The 24,284-nt window shown below is 39.3% G+C and overlaps 1 protein-coding gene across 1 annotated transcript; it reads left to right on the top strand.

Annotated features, from left to right (window-relative positions):
• The first annotated feature begins 11,203 nt into the window (after positions 1-11,203).
• LOC146492163 (nucleoside hydrolase-like) lies at positions 11,204-16,144 on the top strand. Its single transcript, XM_085152529.1, has 8 exons — positions 11,204-11,304; positions 11,968-12,145; positions 12,228-12,407; positions 13,214-13,325; positions 13,442-13,578; positions 13,701-13,778; positions 13,996-14,088; positions 14,179-16,144. Exons 2-8 carry the CDS (start codon positions 11,969-11,971, stop codon positions 14,356-14,358), a joined length of 957 nt encoding a protein of 318 aa, XP_085008655.1. The 5' UTR covers positions 11,204-11,304; position 11,968; the 3' UTR covers positions 14,359-16,144.
• The last annotated feature ends 8,140 nt before the right edge of the window (positions 16,145-24,284 follow it).

Here is a 24,284-nt window from a genome sequence, read left to right as displayed (position 1 = left end):
TGGACAGAAGGGACATGTCCCCACCAATATTCAGCGATTATTGAATTGTCCCCACCAATAATTTGATCTCTTCGAGTAAAGAAAAACGATCTGTCAGCGTCTCATTCACCTAGCGGTGCAGAAAGAGTTAAATTACATTCTCTACTGGAGTCCTACGTCATGTGACAAATATGGCCAATGTGATTGGCTGTGCCTTTCAGGGAGCTCTGTTTAGTTTTAGCAGCGGCAAGCCTGCGCTGCGAGAAGGAGAGGAGGATGGCAGCAAAAAGGAAGAGCCTGGATATAAAAAAGTATTTTGGAAACTAACTGCACAACATGCAGCACTATTAGTTATCTCAGTCTCCCAGAGTAGCATTTCTAATTTTGATTGAAACTGTCAGAGAAAACGGCAGCCTCGAGCAAGCCAGGGTATTAGTTTACAGAGGCTGTTAAAATTATATGTCTAACGTTAAAATGTTGGTGACACAATAATTTCATCCTAATGGCACTGACATATTCATAGGGTTAATTTTTCAGACAAAATGTCATGAGGTAGTCATGATTTTGCAAATATCCACCTTTTAGTGCAGTTTGCACAAATTGTTTTAAAAATGCACTCACCCTACAAACATTACTGATGAGTCAAGATCTGCACAAAGTGACAGAAACACTGAAGCAGCTGCACATTTTATTCTTATTGTCATGTATGTCCTATTTGTCAGGTGACAGAAGAACCAACACAAAGCTCAGAGAGTAATGGTGACACAACATCACAGGTGGAATTGGATGATGACTTGTTGGTTCATGACTGTATTTGATGCACATGTGTGACTGCATGTATTTGGAATGTCTCACTGTTATTCATCACGTGACAGAGGCAGCTCTGCCATGTTGTAGCTCGGACAGAGGTGAAGAGGCGAGGTCACAGGTGAGTGACGAATGTTTTGGTGCTATAGATTAACTAGTATTTATTATCATGACAACTGTTAGGCTGCTGATGTAAATTGATTCATTAGTGTATATTTGACAAAGAATCTGAATTGACACGTCTCACTTTTTATATGGCACGAATCAATGTGTTATTTTATCAGGTAGCAATATGTCCTAGTGCAGTCAGAGGGGAAGAGCCAGGGCCAAAGGTGAGGCAAAGCAAGCACAGAATAATACTTTTAATCTGAGGATAAAATGCATGTACTGAGGCTGAAAGAAACTTCAGTGCTCTCAGAAGATCAAAAAGATGGCTAAGGTTAACAATGACTCAAATGAGTTTAAACAATGCTGCTGTATGTCCACCAGCAGAGACTGGACAGTATAGATGTAAAACAAATGTGCCAGCAGTTTATCTCGGTTAACGAGAGGAGAAGGCATGTGTTTGGCTGCTTCACATAGTGGACATTGAGTTGTTGTGTGGGTCCATGTCTGTTGCTGTAACAGTAGTTCATGTTGAGAATAAAAGATCCCAGCTCACTGACTTGATCAGGGCAATAGTGCCTAAAATGTTGCTAATTTTGCTGAGAGATCTTTTATTATTTATTTATTTATTTATTTATTTAATCTTAGATGAGTAGTTTTATGGACAAAGCGTTCCCTTAGTGCTAATGTATCAGAGATGTTGGTGTACTATAACTGAAGTAATGTTGTTAAGTCCTTAAAGTCATATTCTTTTATTGTCCTGACTGTATTTGAAGCTATTTTTATGTTTGTATGATACCTGATTTGTATGGAATATGGCTGAAGTAAACTAAAGCCTAAAATACGTAGTCAGTCAGTTGTTTAATAGTAATTTAACATTATATAATTCACATATAAAACTATGAATTGTAATTTTAAATGCTATAAAAGCATGTAGAATAACATATGTAGGCAAGTATAATTCTCCTTTTTTTTTTTTATCAAGAAGCAAAGACAAAAAGGGAAAAAAAGAAACAGGGCAGGGTTCGGTGGTTGAATCATCCGTCCCCACCAATGCCACAACCAAATCTACACCCTTGAATTAGAATGAAAATAACAAAATTTGAATGAAAAAACAGAATTTGAATGAGACAACAGAATTAGAATGACAAGAACGGAATTTGAATGAAAACACAGGAATTTGAAGAAGAACAATAGAATTTGAATGAAAAAACAGGATTAGAATGAAAAGAACAGAATTTGAATGACAAGAATGGAATTTGAATGAAAGCACTGGAATTAAAAAGAAAACAACAACATTTCAATGAAAAGAACTGGAATAGAATGAAAAGAACTGGAATAGAATGAGAACAACGGAATTTGAATGAAAACAACAGAATTAGAATGAAAACACCAGAATTTGAACGAAAACAACAGAATTTGAATGACAAGAAGAGAATTTCTGAAGAGAATTCAGAAAACAACAGAATTAGAATAAAAACAACAGAACTAGAGTGAAAACAAAATAATTTGAATGAAAACAACAGAATTTGAAGGAAGAGAAAAGAATTAGAATGAAAACACTGGCATAAGAATGAAAACAACAAAATTTGAATGAAAAAAACTGGAATAGAATGAAAAGATTTTTCCCTTTTCTCAACGAGACGTCTGGGCTCGGGTGAGCCTGAGTGCCCTGGATGTACTTTCCCTGCCGGCTACACGATGGACGGGTGGCAGAAATGGAGAATCGTGTGCCTGGCGGGACTGTCGATCGAAGGCACTGAAGATATCTACCTATTCGGAACCATGATAACATGGTTCTTGCTGATCAGAGCTGGCTTGGCCCTGGCTTATCGAAGAATTAAGAAAGCGGAACCGGCTGTTCAAACCCTCACAACGCTGCCCGCTGGGATTGAAACGATGGGACGAGGTGTGACTTCTCAGAATGGGCTCACTGAGTGCAGCATGGATAAGATCTTGGAGAAGCTTACGGCTGCCGTGAACACTCAGAATAACACCTCTGAGCGCAAACTGGATCACATCCTGGAGCAGCTCACTGCGTTCATGAGTTCTCAGAATCTGCTCTTTGACCACAAGAATGACAACATCACAGAGCGCAAGTTTGATAACATCATGGAGAAGCTCGCGGCTCTTCAACGGGAGATTGACAGACCAGTGTCGGAGTGTTAAGAACAGCTTTGAAATTCTCATGAGTTGTTCGCACTAAAGAAAACCACCATCATAATGCGGCTATCCCTTCGGCGCCAGCTGTGGGCTCAAGGCTGGAGCTGAACAAAAACTCCCTGATAATAACACACATTTTCACAATCACGCATCAGCCCTGCAGCGGTTTGCGTTGAACAACAGTTTGTAGGAACTGTTGTTGAGATGCCAACCATTGACAGACACATCCAACTTGATCCTCAAGTTCACTCTTGCTTCTCATAAGAGTAAGAAATAGAACCCTATTACAATAGCATATTGTAGCAATAGCAGTAGCTTTTTGAGAGGATCCTCTGGGCCTTCCTTCTAAAGCGCTGTCTGTAGACGTCTTGGATTGCTGGCAGTTCAGACCTGGTGATTGTTGTGCTTCTCTGACCCCTCCTCCTTAAAGCTTTGCCGACCAGAGCATTACAATTGCCATACAGGGTTACCAGACAGGCAGACAGAATACTCTTGATAGAGTGGGGTATCATGCTTGGCACAGCCTGTAATAATAATGAGTTAACACACATTTTCACAATCACGCATCAGCCCTGCAGCGGTTTGTTTTGAACAACAGTTTGTAGGAACTGTTGTTGAGATGCCAACCATTGACAGACACGTCCAACTTGATCCTCAAGTTCACTCAAGAGTGAACTTGAAGATCAAGAACTTGAGGAGTAAGAAATGGCCCCTATTACAATAGCACCTTTTTGTTGAGTGTCCTCAGACTAATCTCCACTGCAGAGGTGAAAGAATTAAATTGAGGCTTTTGCTAATGATGTAACCACACAAGTTCTGTGGTGATCAAATGAACATAAAGTCTGACTTTAAGTAGGAATGAGTCCTTTTGATTAAGACATGTAGACCTGTTTTAGCATAACTCTGTTCCTGGGGGAAGGTGGTATATCATGCTAATGAAAGATGTCATTATGTCTGTGAATGAACCTAAAAATTGAATGAAACCACAATATTTTGTAACAGACGCTGGTGGTTTTCTTTAGTGCGAACAACTCATGAGAATTTCAAAGCTGTTCTTAACACTCCGACACTGGTCTCTCAATCTCCCGTTGAAGAGCCGCGAGCTTCTCCATGATGTTATCAAACTTGCGCTCTGTGATGTTGTCATTCTTGTGGTCAAAGAGCAGATTCTGAGAACTCATGACCGCAGTGAGCTGCTCCAGGATGTGATCCAGTTTGCGCTCAGAGGTCTTATTCTGAGTGTTCACGGCAGCCGTAAGCTTCTCCAAGATCTTATCCATGCTGCACTCAGTGAGCCCATTCTGAGAAGTCACACCTCGTCCCATCGTTTCAATCCCAGCGGGCAGCGTTGTGGGGGTTTGAACAGCCGGTTCCGCTTTCTTAATTCTTCGATAAGCCAGGGCCAAGCCAGCTCTGATCAGCAAGAACCATGTTATCATGGTTCCGAATAGGTAGATATCTTCAGCGCCTTCGATTGACAGTCCCGCCAGGCACACGATTCTCCATTTCTGCCACCCGTCCATCGTGTAGCCGGCAGGGAAAGTACATCCAGGGCACTCAGGCTCACCCAAGCCCAGACGTCTCGTTGAGAAAAAGGAAAAGTCTTTTCATTCTATTCCAGTTTTTTTCATTCAAATTTTGTTGTTTTCATTCTTATTCCAGTGTTTTCATTCTAATTCTTTTCTCTTCATTCAAATTCTGTTGTTTTCATTCAAATTATTTTATTTCACTCTAGTTCTGTTGTTTTTATTCTAATTCTGTTGTTTTCTGAATTCTCTTCAGAAATTCTCTTCTTGTCATTCAAATTCTGTTGTTTTCATTCAAATTCTGTTGTTTTCATTCAAATTCTGTTGTTTTCATTCTAATTCTGTTCTCTTCATTCTAATTCTGTTCTCTTCATTCTAATTCTGTTGTTTTCATTCAAATTCCTGTGTTCTCATTCAAATTCTGTTGTTTTCATTCAAATTCTGTTGTTTTCATTCTAATTCTGTTCTCTTCATTCTAATTCTGTTCTCTTCATTCTAATTCTGTTGTTTTCATTCAAATTCCTGTGTTCTCATTCAAATTCCGTTGTTCTCATTCTATTCCAGTTCTTTTCATTCTATTCGAGTTCTTTTCATTGAAATGTTGTTGTTTTCTTTTTAATTCCGGTGCTTTCATTCAAATTCCGTTCTTGTCATTCTAATTCTGTTGTTTTCGTTCAAAAGCCGTTGTTGTCATTCTAATTCTGTTTTTCTCATTCAAATTCTGTTCTTTTCATTCTAATCCTGTTTTTTTCATTCAAATTCCATTGTTCTTCTTCAAATTCCTGTGTTTTCATTCAAATTCCGTTCTTGTCATTCTAATTCTGTTTTTTCATTCAAATTTTGTTATTTTCATTCTAATTCAAGGGTGTAGATTTGGTTGTGGCATTGGTGGGGACGGATGATTCAACCACCGAACCCTGCCCTGTTTCTTTTTTTTCCCTTTTTGTCTTTGCTTCTTGATAAAAAAAAAAAAAAGGAGAATTATACTTGCCTACATATGTTATTCTACATGCTTTTAAAGCATTTAAAATTACAATTCATAGTTTTATATGTGAATTATATAATGTTAAATTGCTATTAAACAACTGACTGACTAAGTATTTTGTAATGTAATGTGTTGTGGTGGTACTTTTAAGAAGTACCAATGTGAAAGTTAGTGACGTTAGTCCCCTCAGTGTTGTCCAATGTCCAACATTTTAGCAGTTCAGCAGCCTGATGGCTTGTAAAACTTTCCCTGAATCTGCTGGTGCAGGTCCAGATGCTCCTGTACCTTCTGTGTGACAGCTGGAGCATGAAGGATGTCTGGCCAGGATCAGAGAGGATCCTCTGGGCCTTCCTCCTACAGTGCTGTCTGTAGACGTCTTGGAAGGCTGCCAGTTCAGACCTGGTGATTGTTGTGCTTCTCTGACCCCCCTCCTTAGAGCTTTGGGAACCAGAACATTACAACCTCCATACCAGATACAGCCAGACAGAATAGTCTTGATGGTGCATTGATAGATATTGATAAGTATTCTGGAGTCCACGTCAAACGCCATCAACCGCCACTGAAAGAGCCACTGTTTCACTGCTTTTGTGATCATATCCACTCGATGTGACCAACTCGAATCATTACTGATGTTAATCCCCAGGAACCTGAAGTATCTGACTCCCTTCTCCTCTGTCTCCTTGATGTAAATCGGGGTGTGCTCTCCGCCCTGCAGTCTCCTGCCCCGGCAGCCGTGACAGCTTCTTGGTCTTGCCGACACTGAACAGTAGGTTTTTGTCTCAACACCATGATATCAGGGCTCTCACCTCTGCTTTGGAAGCAGACTTGACGGTGGTATCATCTGCAAATTTAACTATAGTGTTGGAGCTGTGTGTGGCCTCAGAGTCATGGGTGAACAAGGTGTACAGCATGGGGCTGAGTACACATCCCTCGTCAGTGTAGATGACATGGCACTGCCGATCTGTACCACTGTGGTCTGTCTGTGAGGAAGTCAATATCCAGCTGCATAAGGAGATGATGTTGTGCAGATGCCAAAACTTCATGATGAGCTTGGATGGAATTATAGTGTTGAAAGTGGAGCTGTAATCAATAAACAGCATCCGCACACATGTGGTGTTATTGTCCAGGTGGAAGAGGGCAGTATGCAGAGCCAGTGCTATGGCAATATCTCTGGATCTATTTGGCCAACTGAAAAGGATCGAGTGTACCAATGTATGCAAACCAACAAGAATGTGATGCAGCTTCTAAGGACAATGGATAAGTATAAACATTGGAAAGAACAACTCATCAGTTGGTACGTTGAAGTTTCGGTTTCTTTTAGTGTCTCTTTAGATCATCTTTTCATCTGTGTAAGCAAGTGGCTGTAAAGGAACCCAGACCTTGCTTGCTCAAAACTCAGATTCCAGCAAGGTAAGAATAAAAAAAATATTATGGAAGAAATTCATTTGTATGTATATATTTGAGAATCAGGATACTTTATTAATCCCTAAGGGAATTATGTAACTCGGTGCCATCATGTGTGTGTAAAGCTCTTTTTAGATATTAAAAAAGCTGAATGATTGAATTCCACTGAAGATATTTAGATATTTAGTAAACATGGCTATACTAAAAAGTGTGGGTGGCAATATATGCTGCAGGATTACTTTTCATACCTGCTGAATCAAGTGTCAAGAATGCAGTTTGGCACAGCCTGTAATAATAATGAGTTAACACACATTTTCATAATCACGCATCAGCCCTGCAGCGGTTTGTGTTGAACAACAGTTTGTAGGAACTGTTGTTGAGATGCCAACCAGTGACAGACACGTCCAACTTGATCCTCAAGTTCACTCAAGAGTGAACTTGAGGATCAAGAACCTGAGGAGTAAGAAATGGCCCCTATTACAATAGCACCTTTTTGTTGAGTGTCCTCAGACTAATCTCCACTGCAGAGGTGAAAGAATTAAATTGAGGCTTTTGCTAATGATGTAACCACACAAGTTCTGTGGTGATCAAATGAACATAAAGTCTGACTTTAAGTAGGAATGAGTCCTTTTGATTAAGACATGTAGACCTGTTTTAGCATAACTCTGTTCCTGGGGGAAGGTGGTATATCATGCTAATGAAAGATGTCATTATGTCTGTGAATGAACCTAAAAATTGAATGAAACCACAATATTTTGTAACAGACGCTGGTGGTTTTCTTTAGTGCGAACAACTCATGAGAATTTCAAAGCTGTTCTTAACACTCCGACACTGGTCTCTCAATCTCCCGTTGAAGAGCCGCGAGCTTCTCCATGATGTTATCAAACTTGCGCTCTGTGATGTTGTCATTCTTGTGCTCAAAGAGCAGATTCTGAGAACTCATGACCGCAGTGAGCTGCTCCAGGATGTGATCCAGTTTGCGCTCAGAGGTCTTATTCTGAGTGTTCACGGCAGCCGTAAGCTTCTCCAAGATCTTATCCATGCTGCACTCAGTGAGCCCATTCTGAGAAGTCACACCTCGTCCCATCGTTTCAATCCCAGCGGGCAGCGTTGTGGGGGTTTGAACAGCCGGTTCCGCTTTCTTAATTCTTCGATAAGCCAGGGCCAAGCCAGCTCTGATCAGCAAGAACCATGTTATCATGGTTCCGAATAGGTAGATATCTTCAGCGCCTTCGATTGACAGTCCCGCCAGGCACACGATTCTCCATTTCTGCCACCCGTCCATCGTGTAGCCGGCAGGGAAAGTACATCCAGGGCACTCAGGCTCACCCGAGCCCAGACGTCTCGTTGAGAAAAAGGAAAAATCTTTTCATTCTATTCCAGTTTTTTTCATTCAAATTTTGTTGTTTTCATTCTTATTCCAGTGTTTTCATTCTAATTCTTTTCTCTTCATTCAAATTCTGTTGTTTTCATTCAAATTATTTTGTTTTCACTCTAGTTCTGTTGTTTTTATTCTAATTCTGTTGTTTTCTGAATTCTCTTCAGAAATTCTCTTCTTGTCATTCAAATTCTGTTGTTTTCGTTCAAATTCTGTTGTTTTCATTCTAATTCTGTTCTCTTCATTCTAATTCTGTTGTTTTCATTCAAATTCCTGTGTTCTCATTCAAATTCCGTTGTTCTCATTCTATTCCAGTTCTTTTCATTCTATTCGAGTTCTTTTCATTGAAATGTTGTTGTTTTCTTTTTAATTCCGGTGCTTTCATTCAAATTCCGTTCTTGTCATTCTAATTCTGTTGTTTTCGTTCAAAAGCTGTTGTTGTCATTCTAATTCTGTTTTTCTCATTCAAATTCTGTTCTTTTCGTTCTAATCCTGTTTTTTCATTCAAATTCCATTGTTCTTCTTCAAATTCCTGTGTTTTCATTCAAATTCCGTTCTTGTCATTCTAATTCTGTTTTTTCATTCAAATTTTGTTATTTTCATTCTAATTCAAGGGTGTAGATTTGGTTGTGGCATTGGTGGGGACGGATGATTCAACCACCGAACCCTGCCCTGTTTCTTTTTTTCCCTTTTTGTCTTTGCTTCTTGATAAAAAAAAAAAAAAAAGGAGAATTATACTTGCCTACATATGTTATTCTACATGCTTTTAAAGCATTTAAAATTACAATTCATAGTTTTATATGTGAATTATATAATGTTAAATTGCTATTAAACAACTGACTGACTAAGTATTTTGTAATGTAATGTGTTGTGGTGGTACTTTTAAGAAGTACCAATGTGAAAGTTAGTGACGTTAGTCCCCTCAGTGTTGTCCAATGTCCAACATTTTAGCAGTTCAGCAGCCTGATGGCTTGTAAAACTTTCCCTGAATCTGCTGGTGCAGGTCCAGATTCTCCTGTACCTTCTGTGTGACAGCTGGAGCATGAAGGATGTCTGGCCAGGATCAGAGAGGATCCTCTGGGCCTTCCTCCTACAGTGCTGTCTGTAGACGTCTTGGAAGGCTGCCAGTTCAGACCTGGTGATTGTTGTGCTTCTCTGACCCCCCTCCTTAGAGCTTTGGGAACCAGAACATTACAACCTCCATACCAGATACAGCCAGACAGAATAGTCTTGATGGTGCATTGATAGATATTGATAAGTATTCTGGAGTCCACGTCAAACGCCATCAACCGCCACTGAAAGAGCCACTGTTTCACTGCTTTTGTGATCATATCCACTCGATGTGACCAACTCGAATCATTACTGATGTTAATCCCCAGGAACCTGAAGTATCTGACTCCCTTCTCCTCTGTCTCCTTGATGTAAATCGGGGTGTGCTCTCCGCCCTGCAGTCTCCTGCCCCGGCAGCCGTGACAGCTTCTTGGTCTTGCCGACACTGAACAGTAGGTTTTTGTCTCAACACCATGATATCAGGGCTCTCACCTCTGCTTTGGAAGCAGACTTGACGGTGGTATCATCTGCAAATTTAACTATAGTGTTGGAGCTGTGTGTGGCCTCAGAGTCATGGGTGAACAAGGTGTACAGCATGGGGCTGAGTACACATCCCTCGTCAGTGTAGATGACATGGCACTGCCGATCTGTACCACTGTGGTCTGTCTGTGAGGAAGTCAAGATCCAGCTGCATAAGGAGATGATGTTGTGCAGATGCCAAAACTTCATGATGAGCTTGGATGGAATTATAGTGTTGAAAGTGGAGCTGTAATCAATAAACAGCATCCGCACACATGTGGTGTTATTGTCCAGGTGGAAGAGGGCAGTATGCAGAGCCAGTGCTATGGCAATATCTCTGGATCTATTTGGCCAACTGAAAAGGATCGAGTGTACCAATGTATGCAAACCAACAAGAATGTGATGCAGCTTCTAAGGACAATGGATAAGTATAAACATTGGAAAGAACAACTCATCAGTTGGTACGTTGAAGTTTCGGTTTCTTTTAGTGTCTCTTTAGATCATCTTTTCATCTGTGTAAGCAAGTGGCTGTAAAGGAACCCAGACCTTGCTTGCTCAAAACTCAGATTCCAGCAAGGTAAGAATAAAAAAATATTATGGAAGAAATTCATTTGTATGCATATATTTGAGAATCAGGATACTTTATTAATCCCTAAGGGAATTATGTAACTCGGTGCCATCATGTGTGTTAAGCTCTTTTTAGATATTAAAAAGGCTGAATGATTGAATTCCACTGAAGATATTTAGATATTTAGTAAACATGGCTATACTAAAAAGTGTGGGTGGCAATATATGCTGCAGTATTACTTTTCATACCTGCTGAATCAAGTGTCAAGAATGCAGTTTAGCACAGACTGTAAGTAGAAAAAGACTAAGACCCCCCATGCTTAATAGCTGCAGAGATAAAAGAGCATCATATTTTACCTACGAGAGTGGACGAAATTATCTAAATTGTTGCTGTATGACAATAAAAAGTGAAAATGTCTATCTTAGTGTGCCACTTTTTACATAATTTAGCAGTTAGCACTTTTGTAACCGTCTTCTTAAACATTAATACAAAGATAACACCCATTAGTCGATACCAAAGGATACAAGTGTTACACCTTAAGAATCGACTCACCCAACCCACCTCCCTGTGCGTGATTTTTTAAAATGCTGTTCATTTACATGACAAAAAAATTTTTTTCACTTTATTCAAGCAAGCAGAAATTTGGACAATCTCAATTCAAGCTAAATTTGTAACACCTACAGAATATCTGAAGGTGGAGTTAGCCATGTACTTATGTAACACTTCCCTATATAAAGCTGGCTGTTCTTCAGTTGATAGCATTCAGCTATCACAGCTCCAATCACTAAGCTGTAAACATCTGCCAGAATTCTTTTACCAGGTGAGTATTTTACATTTTATTTCAGTAATAATTTCAAAATCTCACTGTACTTGTGAAGGTTAACATATCTTTAAAATGTAATTCTTAAAACCACCAGAAATCACTTATCTTTTTCTTTCTTTCTTTTTATAATAAGCATAATTTTGTGGTGTTTTGATTTCTTTTTTGTTTTTTGACAATGGAAACTGTTGTTTTAAATTCTTTAACCTTGCCACAATCAGATGCAGGTCGATTACCTGTTCATGAACATTTTTCAAAATCTTTGTGCAAGCAACTATTTTCATATATATTGTAAACTGAAGATCCCAGATATTTTAAAAGCTGATCTAATTATGATATTTGTACTGAACACTACACATTTTAAAGCTGTACCTAAAACATTCTCCTGCCTTTACCATAAAACAATTGAAGCAGTCTTTCAATCTAACCTTCATATTTAGGAAAGCTACAAAACATGTAGTTATGCTATGAGAGAAAGGTTTTGAGAGTGTGAAGAGAAAAACATTGTATTGTGTTTATTTAAAATATTTGTAGTTATCTGTGTTTTTGCCTCTTTCCCTCCATCTGACAGCTGAGATAGGCTACAGTTAGACATGTGGTCAAAAAATGGATTATTATTAGAAATAATCACTCTTCAGGTTTGAATCCTCTGGTTAAACACAGGATGAAGAAGCTCATCATTGATGTGGATGCTGGGGTGGATGATGCTATTGCCATCATGATGGCCCTCTCCACACCTGATGTGGAAGTTTTGGGGATCACCTGCTGCTATGGCAACACGTCTGTGGAGAATGTCCTCAGAAATGTCCTTCGTGTCCTGAAAGTCTGCGACAGGCTGGACGTAAGTTTGTGTCACGCTGTAAGAGAGCCCTTCTACATGTTCGTAGATATGTTCTTACATCCAGCGTATAATACTCATACAGATTCCAGTGTACCGTGGCTGCTCAAAGCCTTTGGTGGACCCTGAAAACCATGCAGATAATTTCTTTGGATCAGACGGGTTTGGGGACGTTCCAGATCCACACGCACCAAGCCTGGATCTGGTGCAGCAGAAAAAAGCCAAACAGGCCATTATTGACCTTGTGAACGCAAATGATAAAGAGGTGAGTGTCTGCACCATGTAAATGAACAGCATTTACATGAATGAAAATTGAGAGCCTCATTTTCCTGTGATATGTGTACACTAAGAACGTTGTAGCTTACACAGGGGTTGGGTAAAAATGCTGTGTGGAGAAGTAGGTGATCTCAAAATACATGAATACATTTACCCGCTTTTTGTAAATGGTTTGTGGTTCTGATCAAATGTTTTATTTAAGGCCCAGTCACAGATTATTTCAGCAGACATGCCTTGAAGTTTTCCTAAAAAAATATGTTGACATTTAGCTGAAAATTGTTGAACTCCCACACATGAAATTGCATCACTTGACTAATAAAAACTTGTTTTACCCAGAGCTAATGATTTAATTGCTTTTTCATGGTGACCAGTAAAAATGGATGTAGACACAATGATATCATCTGTTGGTTATGGATTGCAAAGGGTACAATGCACTTGATGTGAAAGAAGCCAACTCGTTGCGAAGTATCACAAAGTTGCCAAACACACATAAAAAAGCATAACTTGAAGCTTTAATGCCGTTTAAATTGGGAAGTCATAAAAATTATCTGTCAGTTGTCATGAAGTTTCAAGTGGTTAATAGACAAACTGCACCACTGGGCCATCCCAAACCAGTTTAATTCTCAATTCATTCTAAACACATTTATCAATAATAATTCTTTTAAAAACTTGATGCATATATATTAAGAATTTTTCAAGGAAAATTATTATTTTACGTTTGAGGGTTTGTTTTCAGCTCAAAGGTTGGTTAGGGGGCAATAAAATCATCAATTCAACTCTGTCTCCTGCCTTCAGGTGATCCTCGTATCCACTGCCCCCCTCATGAACCTGGCTGCAGCAGTGCAGTTGGACCCTTCCTTGCCTAAAAAGCTTAAGGCGCTCTACATCATGGGGGGAACCATTGAAGGTGGTCTCCTCACAGAGTATTTCCTCTGTCTCTCATCATCCATTCGTGATTTTAGTCTTATAAATATCTGATATATATGAGAATGAGTGTGTGACTGTGTTTGTTTCTGTGTGCAGCCAGGGGTAACGTCACAATATGTGGAGAGTTTAACTTTGTGTGTGACCCAGAGGCTGCTTACATCGTGTTGGACCGCTACACATGCCCAACCTACATGGCTACCTGGGAGTTCACCTGCAGGAACAACCTGCCATGGGTGAGGAGGGCTTCAGTTCTGTTCCAATGAATAATGTTTAAAGTTTGAAAGGATCTCTGCTAACACTGAGTTTGTGTATAAAGTGGTATTTGAAAATATCTTACAGTCTTTTTTTCCCTTAGTCTTTCTGTGACAACTGGTTATCTGTACATACTGAAAAATCAGACTTTGTGGAAAAGATTTTACGCATCTCAAGACAGGTAAGAGTGTATTAATTGACACGAAGCATCAAGCATTTAAGTCTTAAGTCCTCACTTTGTACAAGAAAATAAGCTCCAGTTAGCAATGAATTTAACCCATCTTCAGTATTGTGTAAATATGCTCGCAGCCCTTTTGCTTAAATCTTGGTGCCCCACTGGTGACAACTTACAGAATGTTATAAGATGTCTAAATACCTCTGACATACTGTGTGAACAGAAGTGTGAAGAGAAACATAAAGAATTTAATCCCTGTGACGCCTTCGCCATGGCTGCAGCCATCAATGATGCAGTCATAACTGAGAGTGAAGAGGCAAGTGACTGCAACTTTTTTTGTCAGGTTACAATGTAAAACATCTTAGCTGAAATCATTGTTTAATGAATTCTTTTGTTACTCATTCAGGTTGCAGTGACGGTGGAGCTGCAGGGGATCTACACTCGAGGCATGATGGTGCTGGACCGCGACGAGAAGCTGAAAAAAGAACACAAAGTCTTCATCATGAAGAACGTCGACTTGGAGAAGTTCAAGGAAATGTTGATTAATGCAGTCAAAAAGAGTGATGCTGTACACTCTAAGGCCTGAGTGTTATGATTCATAACAACAAATAAAAACTTTTGTGTTGCAGTCTCACAAATCATGTACAACATTCATTAAGAAACAGTTTGTCCAGATTGGTGTTGAAGAAGTTGACCAGTTCTCAACTGTGTAGTAGTAAATAAAGTTAATGCTGTGACCCAAATGTATCTGCAGAAATGATCAGTATTTATTCAGGTTTAGGTATATGCATTTGCAAAATAGTTTTATGTGTGGTCAAATTACTTTGTATTTGTGTGTGGACTGAAGCGCATGCTAGTGAGTCCTCAAAAGTTACACACAAATAACTGCACACACATTTGGAAACCTTAGTTTATACTTGTGGATTATATTGTACACATTTGTCACGTTTTTGAGACATATTGCTCTCCATATGAGATGGTACCACCACATTACTTATATCTTTATGTACATTTACAATGTAAACACAAAATATAATACGAGACAAAACTGCAATAAGTTCAGATTTTATTTGTCTGCATACATACAAATAAACACAGTAAAATAAATTTACAGTAAATGAAAAAAGGAGGAGGAGGTGTTGGCCGTTCGATTGGGATCTGGGATGCGGGGCCTCCCTGCTGCTGCGAGCCTGGGGCGGTCTGCTTGCCTCCACCCCGGGGGAAAGGGTAACATCTCCTGGGTCTAGGTGCCATTTCCCCCTCTAGGAGTGAGGGTACCTGGACCCAGAGTTTGTTTGGGGAGTGTGATTGTGTGTACAGTGTCCATGTATGTCTATCCCTACGTTGGGTGAGTGCTGAGTATTTGTATATGTGTGCATGAGGGTGGGAATGCATGTTTGTGTCTGTGTGTGCCTGTTTGTCTGTGTCTATATGTTAGGTCGGGTCTTAGACTCCACCTCTCTGGGAACTCCCAGGCCCTCCAAAGTGTGGAGGCCTATCTCCCCTCACCACACTCCCTGCCGGTGACTGATGCCCTCAGGGGTCGGTGCGTTGGTGGTTCTTGGTGTCCGGGGCTGGGCGCTCAGGTATGTACCAGCTCACTCCCGGTGACTACTTGGCGGGGCCTGGTGCCTGTTGCTCGGTCAGGCCTCTTCCGGGGCAAAGGAGGCCCTTGGGCCTCCGGCCTCTGGGCCTGCAGCTCGGTTCACTCTGGCACAGCTGGCTGCCGGCAGAGCCGGTGGGCACGCCAGTGCAGCCCCCTCTGACTTCTGCTCCGTGGCTACTGGGTGACCCCTCATCTGGGGCTCTCCTCAGCTCTTTCCGGGAGGGTGGCATGGATGCCCCTCCGGTGGTCCTCCTTGGGCTCTTGCACTCTGGGGCCTCTGGATGTCTGGGGCCTGGATCTCCTCCATGCCTGCTTCATGCCCTGGGGGCGGGGCTATGGCTCTCTACACCCTCTAGCAGACCATTACATGGGGAAGCCTTTTGAATACAAGCACACTGATCCACACAGGTGTGCACACGGGTGTTCACTGTTCATAGACATAAATCACACCTTTATTGGCTGCTACTTCCAAGCACATTGTGCGCTGTTGGTCCTGCGTGCTACACAACAACATTCAATATTTAGTATTTACTGCTGTTTACACTTAGCTAGATTAATGCGACGGTGTTGTGTTTAGTATGTTGCTCTGTTTTTTTTGCTTGTTTTCTCTTCTTTTTCTCTCAACAGGTGATCCAGGAGATATTTTTTCCAATTCTTTCTCTTTTTAAGTGCCCTTTCTCACTGTCCCTCTTCCCTTCTGTTTTTCTTTTCCTTCATCTTTCTTTCTCCCTTTCCTATCCCTCAGTCATGTCTGTCCCATCTGTAACAACTGAAAATAAAATAAAATAAATAATAAAAACAAAGTCGATCAAATGGACCAATACGGTAAGGCCGTGATGATCCATTTGGCAAAGTAAATCCATTGGGTCTCCTTGTTGGTCTTCAGGCAACAATTCTGACGGCTAAAGAACCAAATGGGACAAAAAAAAAGAGAGAGAGAAGTTAATTTTTATGCATGGATTTTACTCTGTGGCATGAAATGTGTGAGTTAAAGCTACATAAATTTTTCTGTTTTTAGTTATTAAAAGGTTTAATGATTGAACTCCAGTGATCAGACGGTTCACTTAAACAGCACTCAGCCACCTTTTAAATGACTAAATGTGGTCCCACACTTTACAATAACACAGAGTTATTTCATTTTTCAATTAAATCATATACGTGTAAGCAAAAATAAAGCTTTTCTTAAGTCTTCCTCAAAACCGTATGAACCGGTCTTTATATTTGGTTATTTTCCACCAAAATCTCCTCATGCAAACATGTAAAAACTCAGGTTGTGGTGGAGCAGTCACTCATTTTATAATGGATTCCAGATGGCAAAAAATTAATTAAATTAAAAAGTAAATAAAAAACATAAAAAAGCTTCATGCACTTCTGCAATATAATCCAATTAATAACTCAAAAAAAGAGATAATGTCCTAGCAGAAAATAATAAGTGCATTTTCCTTTTTTAATTCATTCATTCATTTGCTTATACACTGTACCATAGCAGCAAGATGATAGCAAACACAGGTATATTGTCAACTGTGAGTGGCAAAATATACTGAAGGATTACCTTTCACACCTGCTGAATCAAGTGTCAAGAATGCAGTTTGGCACAGCCTGTAATAACAATGAGTTAACACACATTTTCACAATCATGCTTCAGCCCTGCATCGGTTTGTGTTGAACAACAGTTTGTAGGAACTGTTGTTGAGATGCCAACCATTGACAGACACGTCCAACCTGATCCTCAAGTTCACTCTTGCTTCTCATAAGAGTAAAAATAGAACCCTATTACAATAGCGTATTGTAGCAATAGCAGTAGCTTTTTGAGAGGATCCTCTGGGTCTTCCTTCTAAAGCGCTGTCTGTAGGCGTCTTGGATTGCTGGCAGTTCAGACCTGGTGATTGTTGTGCTTCTCTGACCCTCCTCCTTAAAGCTTTGCAGACCAGAGCATTACAATTGCCATACAGGGTTACCAGACAGGCAGACAGAATACTCTCGATAGAGTGGCGTATCATGCTAATGAAAGATGCCCTAATATATTTATATACGCTCTTCAACAATGAACTTAAAAGTTGAATGAAACAATGATATATGTAATGCAGTCTGCACCGCATGTGTTGTGTTCTTATCTTTATAATATAACCAAGTTGTTTTCTATCTAAATGAAGTGTAGTTGTTTTTCAAGCACCAAAGTACCACAGTCCTCTTAAAACCATCAACATCTTCGTCCTTTCTGTTTTTAAACTCAATTATTGTTAAATGCACCTGGGGAAAATCTGACAGCAGGAAGTTTGAATATTGCTGCTCTTGCATAAGATCACTGTAGACAAAGAAGAATGTACCAAAGCTTTGAGGATAGTGGCCATGGATAAACATTGGCAACAACAACTTGTTAGTCGGTATGTTGAAGTTTGGGTTTCTCTGGATTGCTAATCAGATGATCTTTTTATCTGTGTAAGCGAGTGACTGCCAAGAACCGAGACCTCAGACGCTCAAAGCGCACGTTCTACCAAGATAAGAAGAAAAAAATGTAACTGCTATGGCTCAGGAACAAGTCAAAGTTCAGCTGCATAAGGAGATGCTGATGTGCAGATTCCCAAACTTCATGATGAGCCTGGATGGAATTATAATGTTGAAAGTTGAGCTGTAGTCAATAAACAGCATCCACACATGTGTTGTTATGGTCCCATTAGGAGAGAGCTAGGGTTGCCAACTATCCCATTTTAGCCAGGAGGTTTTGTATGATGAGCAAAAATTGGTTCCCTTAGTCAACCTTAAATCTCTGTATATTTACACTGTATATTTACATTGTACCCAGCTGGTTGCGCATTGTGCTTCTGGCATGCCAGAGTGTCCCTTATTTGATAGTTAAAACGTTCATCTGTGAATCTATTTGGCCTGTATGAAAACTGAAAAGGATCGAGTGTAGCAGGCAGTGAAAATGTGATGTGAGCTTTGACTTTACAGTCAAAGCACTGAATAACAATAGAGATGAGTGCTACTGGGTGCCAGTCATTCAGTTAGCTCACATTAGGTTTCTTTGGGACAGGGATGATGGCCGTCCTCTTAAAGTATGAGAAGACTACAGACAAAAACAGGGAGAGGTTGAAGATGTCTGTGAAGACAGCTGCCACTTCATGTGTGCATGCTTTGAGAGCACGACCTGGGATGTTATCTGGTCGGGGAGCTTTCTGTGTGTTTACCTTTTAAAAGTATTTACACACATCTGCCTGAGGGATCTGAAAAGGACAGCTGTCCTCCTCTGACAGAAATATAGATATATATTGCAAATCTTGCATCAGCTGGCAAACCCACAAGTGATGTGATGCAGCTAAGGACAATGGATAAGTATAAATGCTGGAAAGAACAACTTATCAGTTGGTATATTGAAGTTTTGGTTTCTCTTAGTGTCTAATCAGACCATCTTTATCTTTATCTATCTGTATAAGCGAGTGGCTGTCACGAACCCAGACTTCGCTTGCTCAAAACTCAAATCTTCCAAAGTAAGAATAAAAAAATATTATGGAAGAAATTCATTTGTATGCTGTTAAAAACCCAATTCTTTGATCTTCGGGCTGAAGGAAGAACAACACTCTGTGTTTAAATGCTCTCTTTAATCAATACAATTCTCTTTATTGCATGCAACACTTTGAGCAAACGTCCAGACGGGAGATGTGCACACTGCAAAAATGGCTAGTCTACATATAGGAAACAAATACTACATTTGATACAAAAAGCACTGACAACAAGTGAAATTATCTGTCCATGCAGCAAGTTTATTTTACTTAATAAGAAATCTTGAAATAAGATTTTTTTTAATCCAGAAATAAAAGAACACATTTGAGAATTGAAGAGGGTTAAAATAAGTTTTAAAAAGCTCAATTTTAGATAAAAGTACTTGATATCAAGTCCCAAAAGTAAGTTAAATATGCTAAATTACAGGTTTTTTAATGTTTTGAATTCTTACTTGCAGCAAATGAATGCACTGCAATGAGAAAAATAGTTCTAATACTATGAAAAACTACTCAATATTAGTAAAGTATGATTAATTTGTTTCTTGATTCAGGTTGGCTTATCTTAAAATATAGCCTAATCCATATTAAATCCAAGCAAAAAATGAACCAGGAAATTAAACTGGTATTTTTGCATTGTATTATACAGCACTGCGTGGGTCAGCGTTAAAAATTACCCGTGTTGTTGATGTTGTAACTAAAATAGTAAACATCATCGGAGTATGACCGCAGAATCAGAGCCAACTCCATGTACAGAATTCAATCACAGAATTGGAACAAACATTTTCATTGTTGAAGTTTAACAAATACAGATACAGATCGACTCCTGATGTGATGATCACCTGTCTGCTGGCCTCACATTCCCACTACAGACCCTGAACCTAACTCATATAAGTGGACAACAGACTGGATTTCTGTCACTTAACAAGAAAAAAACTGCAGATAAAATAATTAAACTAAAAGCAAAATGGCAATGTCACTTTACAAACAAGTACAAACTTTTACATCAACAGTTCATCTGTTGGTATATCTGTGATGAAGTTTCAGTTTCTCGGGATGTCTTATCAAATAATCTTCTTATCTGTTTGAGTGAGTGACTGTCAAAGAACCAGATGTCACTTTCTTAAAGCTCAAATTATGTGAGAAGTTCATTTTTATGCATGGATTTTACTCTGTGGCATGAAATGTGTAAATTAAAGCTACATAAATCTTTCTGTTTTTAGTTATTAGAAGGTTTAATGATTGAACTCCAGTGATCAGACTGTTCACTTAAACAGCACTCAGCCACCTTTTAAATTAATAAATCTGATCGCACACTTTACAATGAGACCAAGTTATTTCATCTTTAAATAAATCATATATGTGTAAGCAAACAATAAAAAGGGAAAGTTTTTTTTATGTCCAGCCAAAATCTCCTCATGCAAACATGTAAAAACTCAGGTTCTGGTGGAGCAGTCGCTTGCTTTATAATGGCAAAAAAATAACATTAAATCTAAAAATAAAATTAAAAAATACTTAAAAAGCTTTTCTGAAATATAATCCAATTAGCTGACTTCTTAAAAAACACATAATGTCCTAGCAGAAAATTATGAATGTATTTTCCTTTTTTAATTCATTCATTCATTTGCTTATATTTACACTGTACTGTGGCAGCAAGATGATAGCAAACACAGGTGTATTGTCAAGTGTGAGTGGCAAAATATGCTGCAGGATTACCTTTCACACCTGCTGAATCAAGTGTCAAGAATGCAGTTTGGCACAGCCTGTAATAGTAATGCGTTAACACACTTTTTAACAGTCCCACTTCAGCCCTGGAGGAAGTGTCATTGGGATGCCAACCACCAACAGACACGTCCAACCTGATCCTCAAGTTAACTCTTGCTTTTCATAGGAGCAAGAAATGGCCCCTATTACAATAGCACCTTTAATTGAGTGTCCTCAGACTAAACTCCACTGCAGAGGTGAAAGAGTTAAATCGAGGTTTTTGCTAAAGATGTAACCACACAAGTTCTGTGGTGATCAAATGAACATAAAGTCTGACTTTATGTCGGGGTGAGCCTCTTTCATTAAGACACGTGCACCTGTTTTAGCACAACTCTGTCTCTGGGGGAAGGTGGTGTATCATGCTAATGAAAGATGTCATAATGTTTTTGTACATGCTCTTTAACAATGAACCTAAAAGTTGAATGAAACCACGATATTTGTATTGTAATCTGCACCTCATGTGTTGTGGTGGTACTTTTAAGAAGTACCAATGTGAAAGTTAGTGAAGTTAGTCCCCTCAGTGTTGTCCAATGTCCAACATTTCAGCAGTTCAGCTTGTGAAGAAATGTATTAAGAAATGGGGCTACTGCCACATTACATGTATATTTATTTACATTTGCAATATAAATTTGATGATAAAAAACATATGAAGACTCTTTAAAAAGTACAGATTTTTTTATATTTATACAAATAAACAATTACAATAAATGAAAAAAGGATTGATAGCTCATTTCAGTCAGGGAGTTTTGTGAGGCCAAGTTGCCATGTTCACATTGTGCAATTGCTAAATCCTTAAAAACAAACCCTAACCCCTAACCCATTCATCCTAACAGCCTAACACTTACGCCATAATTGCAACAGGACATCAGGATGATGACCATGACAACGAATGCTACAAGAATTGTAAAATATGAAAATGCTACATTGTTGCTTTCAAATTAATTAACTACAAGCAAAAACAGAAACAGCACTTCACATAAAGTTAAAAGGCGTTGTTGAATAAATAGTGATAAACTTTGGATTTTATCACTTATCTATTTATATGTGTAGCATAATTCAGGGGATAAAGTGTACAGTGTTCAGATACTATCAATTGATGATGAGAACTTGTTCCCATTAGTTCTGATGTGCACGTATATTACTGGAGATACTTGCTAAGTTCCTAATGATAATATAATGTTATCCCACAGTCTGCTTACATGCTCAACCTTTACTTTTTAAACATTAAAACATTATTTTTTGGCTATATTAGGTAGCATAAGTGAAAACTGAACTCAAGCTGTTGCATTTAGTTTTGTAGCATACAATCTCTGCTCATCCTGTGAGGTTAACTGACCCCTTTGACCCTCTTTTAGTTGTCATTCCCATAATCTAGTCACAGTCCAGGCTAGATAAAGCAGCAGTTGCAATACATAAATGAAATATCTCAAAGACGAATATAGTTTTTGCTCAGTTTTTTAATTCAATTCAATTATATATATATTTGCACCAAATCACAACAAAAGTTGCCTCAAGACATTTTACATTTCAAGGTAAATACCCTACAACAATACAAAGAAAACAGAGAAAACCCCAACAATTATATTTAGGGAAGGTGACAGTAGGAAGGAAAAACTCCCTTTTAACAGGGAGAAATCTCCAGCAGAACCAGACTCAGGGAGGGGCAGTCTCCTGAATCCAAACTGGAAGCTGGTTCCACAGAGGAGATCCCTCAATACACCTCCATAACTAAGAAGGTCAAACAGCATCTCTACTTCCTGCGGAAGCTGAGAAAAGCCCATCTCCCTCCATCCATTCTCACCACGTTCTACGGTGGGACTATCGAGAGCGTCCCAAGCAATTGCATATCTGTCTGGTATGGTAGCTGCACCGTATTGGATTGCAATACCCAGCAACGGATAGTGAGAGCAGCTGAGAAAATCATTGGAGCCTCTCTCCCCTCCATCACGGACACTTATAGCACCCGCTCCATCTGCAAAGACCCGTCACACCCCTTAGACCAAGATACTTTTGGCACAACAGATTAGATAAAACTGTATTAATCCCTCGTGTGGGTTCCTCCGGAAAATTCAGTAGTCAGTATTTTCCACATTTCCATTGCACTGTCTTGTGTCTGTATCATCCTGATATGTCTAATGTTGCACTAGCTTGTCTTGTTTTTTTGCAATTTTTGCACATTGCACTTTACGTAGTCCTGTGCTGATTGTCTGTCATATGTTATATGTAGCACCAGGGTCTTGGAGGAACCTGTTTTCATTTTACTCTGTACTGTACCACTGTACATGATTGAAATGACAATAAAACGCCACTTGACTTGACTTGAAAGCTGAATGCTCTTTCTCATTAAATTTATCTGCTAGATAAAAGTACAGCTACTTTATTTCCAATTGAAAGAAAAAAATATGCACACTGAGAGATGGAGAAAGGTGTGAGAAAGACAGCAGAGGAAGATGGTAAGTAATTTTCAAAGGTTAGAACTGTACATTTGAGAGAAACATTTTATCAGCTGGAAAATTAACTCATACACATCATGTGATTAAATTGTGTTTTTTGTGAAACATCATGCAAAATTTTGTGTTATTCAAAGACTGCATGGAAATATTGTACCAGGCAGTTAGATACAGCTGAGTGCACACAAAACTAGGTCGTTTGCAGAACTGTGGTGAAGATTACAGTGATGCACAATTGGACTGGTACAGAGCAGGCTTTGGTGTTCATGGTCATTAGGTTAAATCCTGAGTAGGAAACATCTACATCTAGGACCTGGCGTCCACATATGTGGACATCACATTTTGGGTTATTTAGACCAAAATACTCAATACAAAATTTTGCTCTACAAGGCCCTGATATCCACTTACTAGGACATTATACTGCTACTGTTCTACCGAAATTTTATAATATCCTCATGTGGCTCTGATTTTTCTTAGAGACAAAAATTAGGTAAAAAAAAAAAACTAATCTGGTAATTCTTTGTTTTTACATTCATCAGGACCCAATCAGCCCAAATATCAAAGAGAAACTAAAAATGCATGCCGTGGAAGAGTTTGTGTCTTAGGAGGTTAAAGTGACGGTGCTGATTACATTCACACACTGAATCCTACATTTAATACTTCTTCACACAGCCCTTCTCCATTAGTATCTACTCGAGTCAACTCAACACCAATTTAAGGGTTTTCTAATAGGTGGCAGCACCTGGTACCAAGTCCTTTTTTAACACCTATTGAGCCAGGGATCCAAGCAATCCAAGGCAATCCAAAAATGTGGCGTCGTCAGACTGCGTGTCACTTGGTGAGCGATGAGAGCGTGGGATAACAAAAGAGTTTGAGATTACAGAGGAGCTGGCATCCATGCACTCAGTGAAATGGATGACAGCAAGTGATTTATTCACTTTTGTTACTGTCAGAGCACCTCACACCAGCATCACTGATGGACTTTTAATCTTTTCTGAAAACTTAGAGATGCTGAGAAGATGTTCCTTGGAGCTACCTTCATGTGTGCATTTCTGTTACTGTTACAAGGGGAAAAAACTGCAGATGAAGTAATTCAACTACAAGCGAAGTTCTCTGATGACTCTGCAATAGTCGGCCTCATCACTGATGGGGACGACAAGGAGTACAGAGGACTGACTCAAGACTTTGTGAACTG

This window comes from Neolamprologus multifasciatus, chromosome 23 (assembly GCF_963576455.1).
Source record: "Neolamprologus multifasciatus chromosome 23, fNeoMul1.2, whole genome shotgun sequence".
In the NCBI taxonomy this organism is placed as follows: Eukaryota; Metazoa; Chordata; class Actinopteri; order Cichliformes; family Cichlidae; genus Neolamprologus; species Neolamprologus multifasciatus.
The sequence above is the reverse complement of the archived record's forward strand: the minus strand, read 5'-3'. Positions and strand labels throughout refer to the sequence as shown.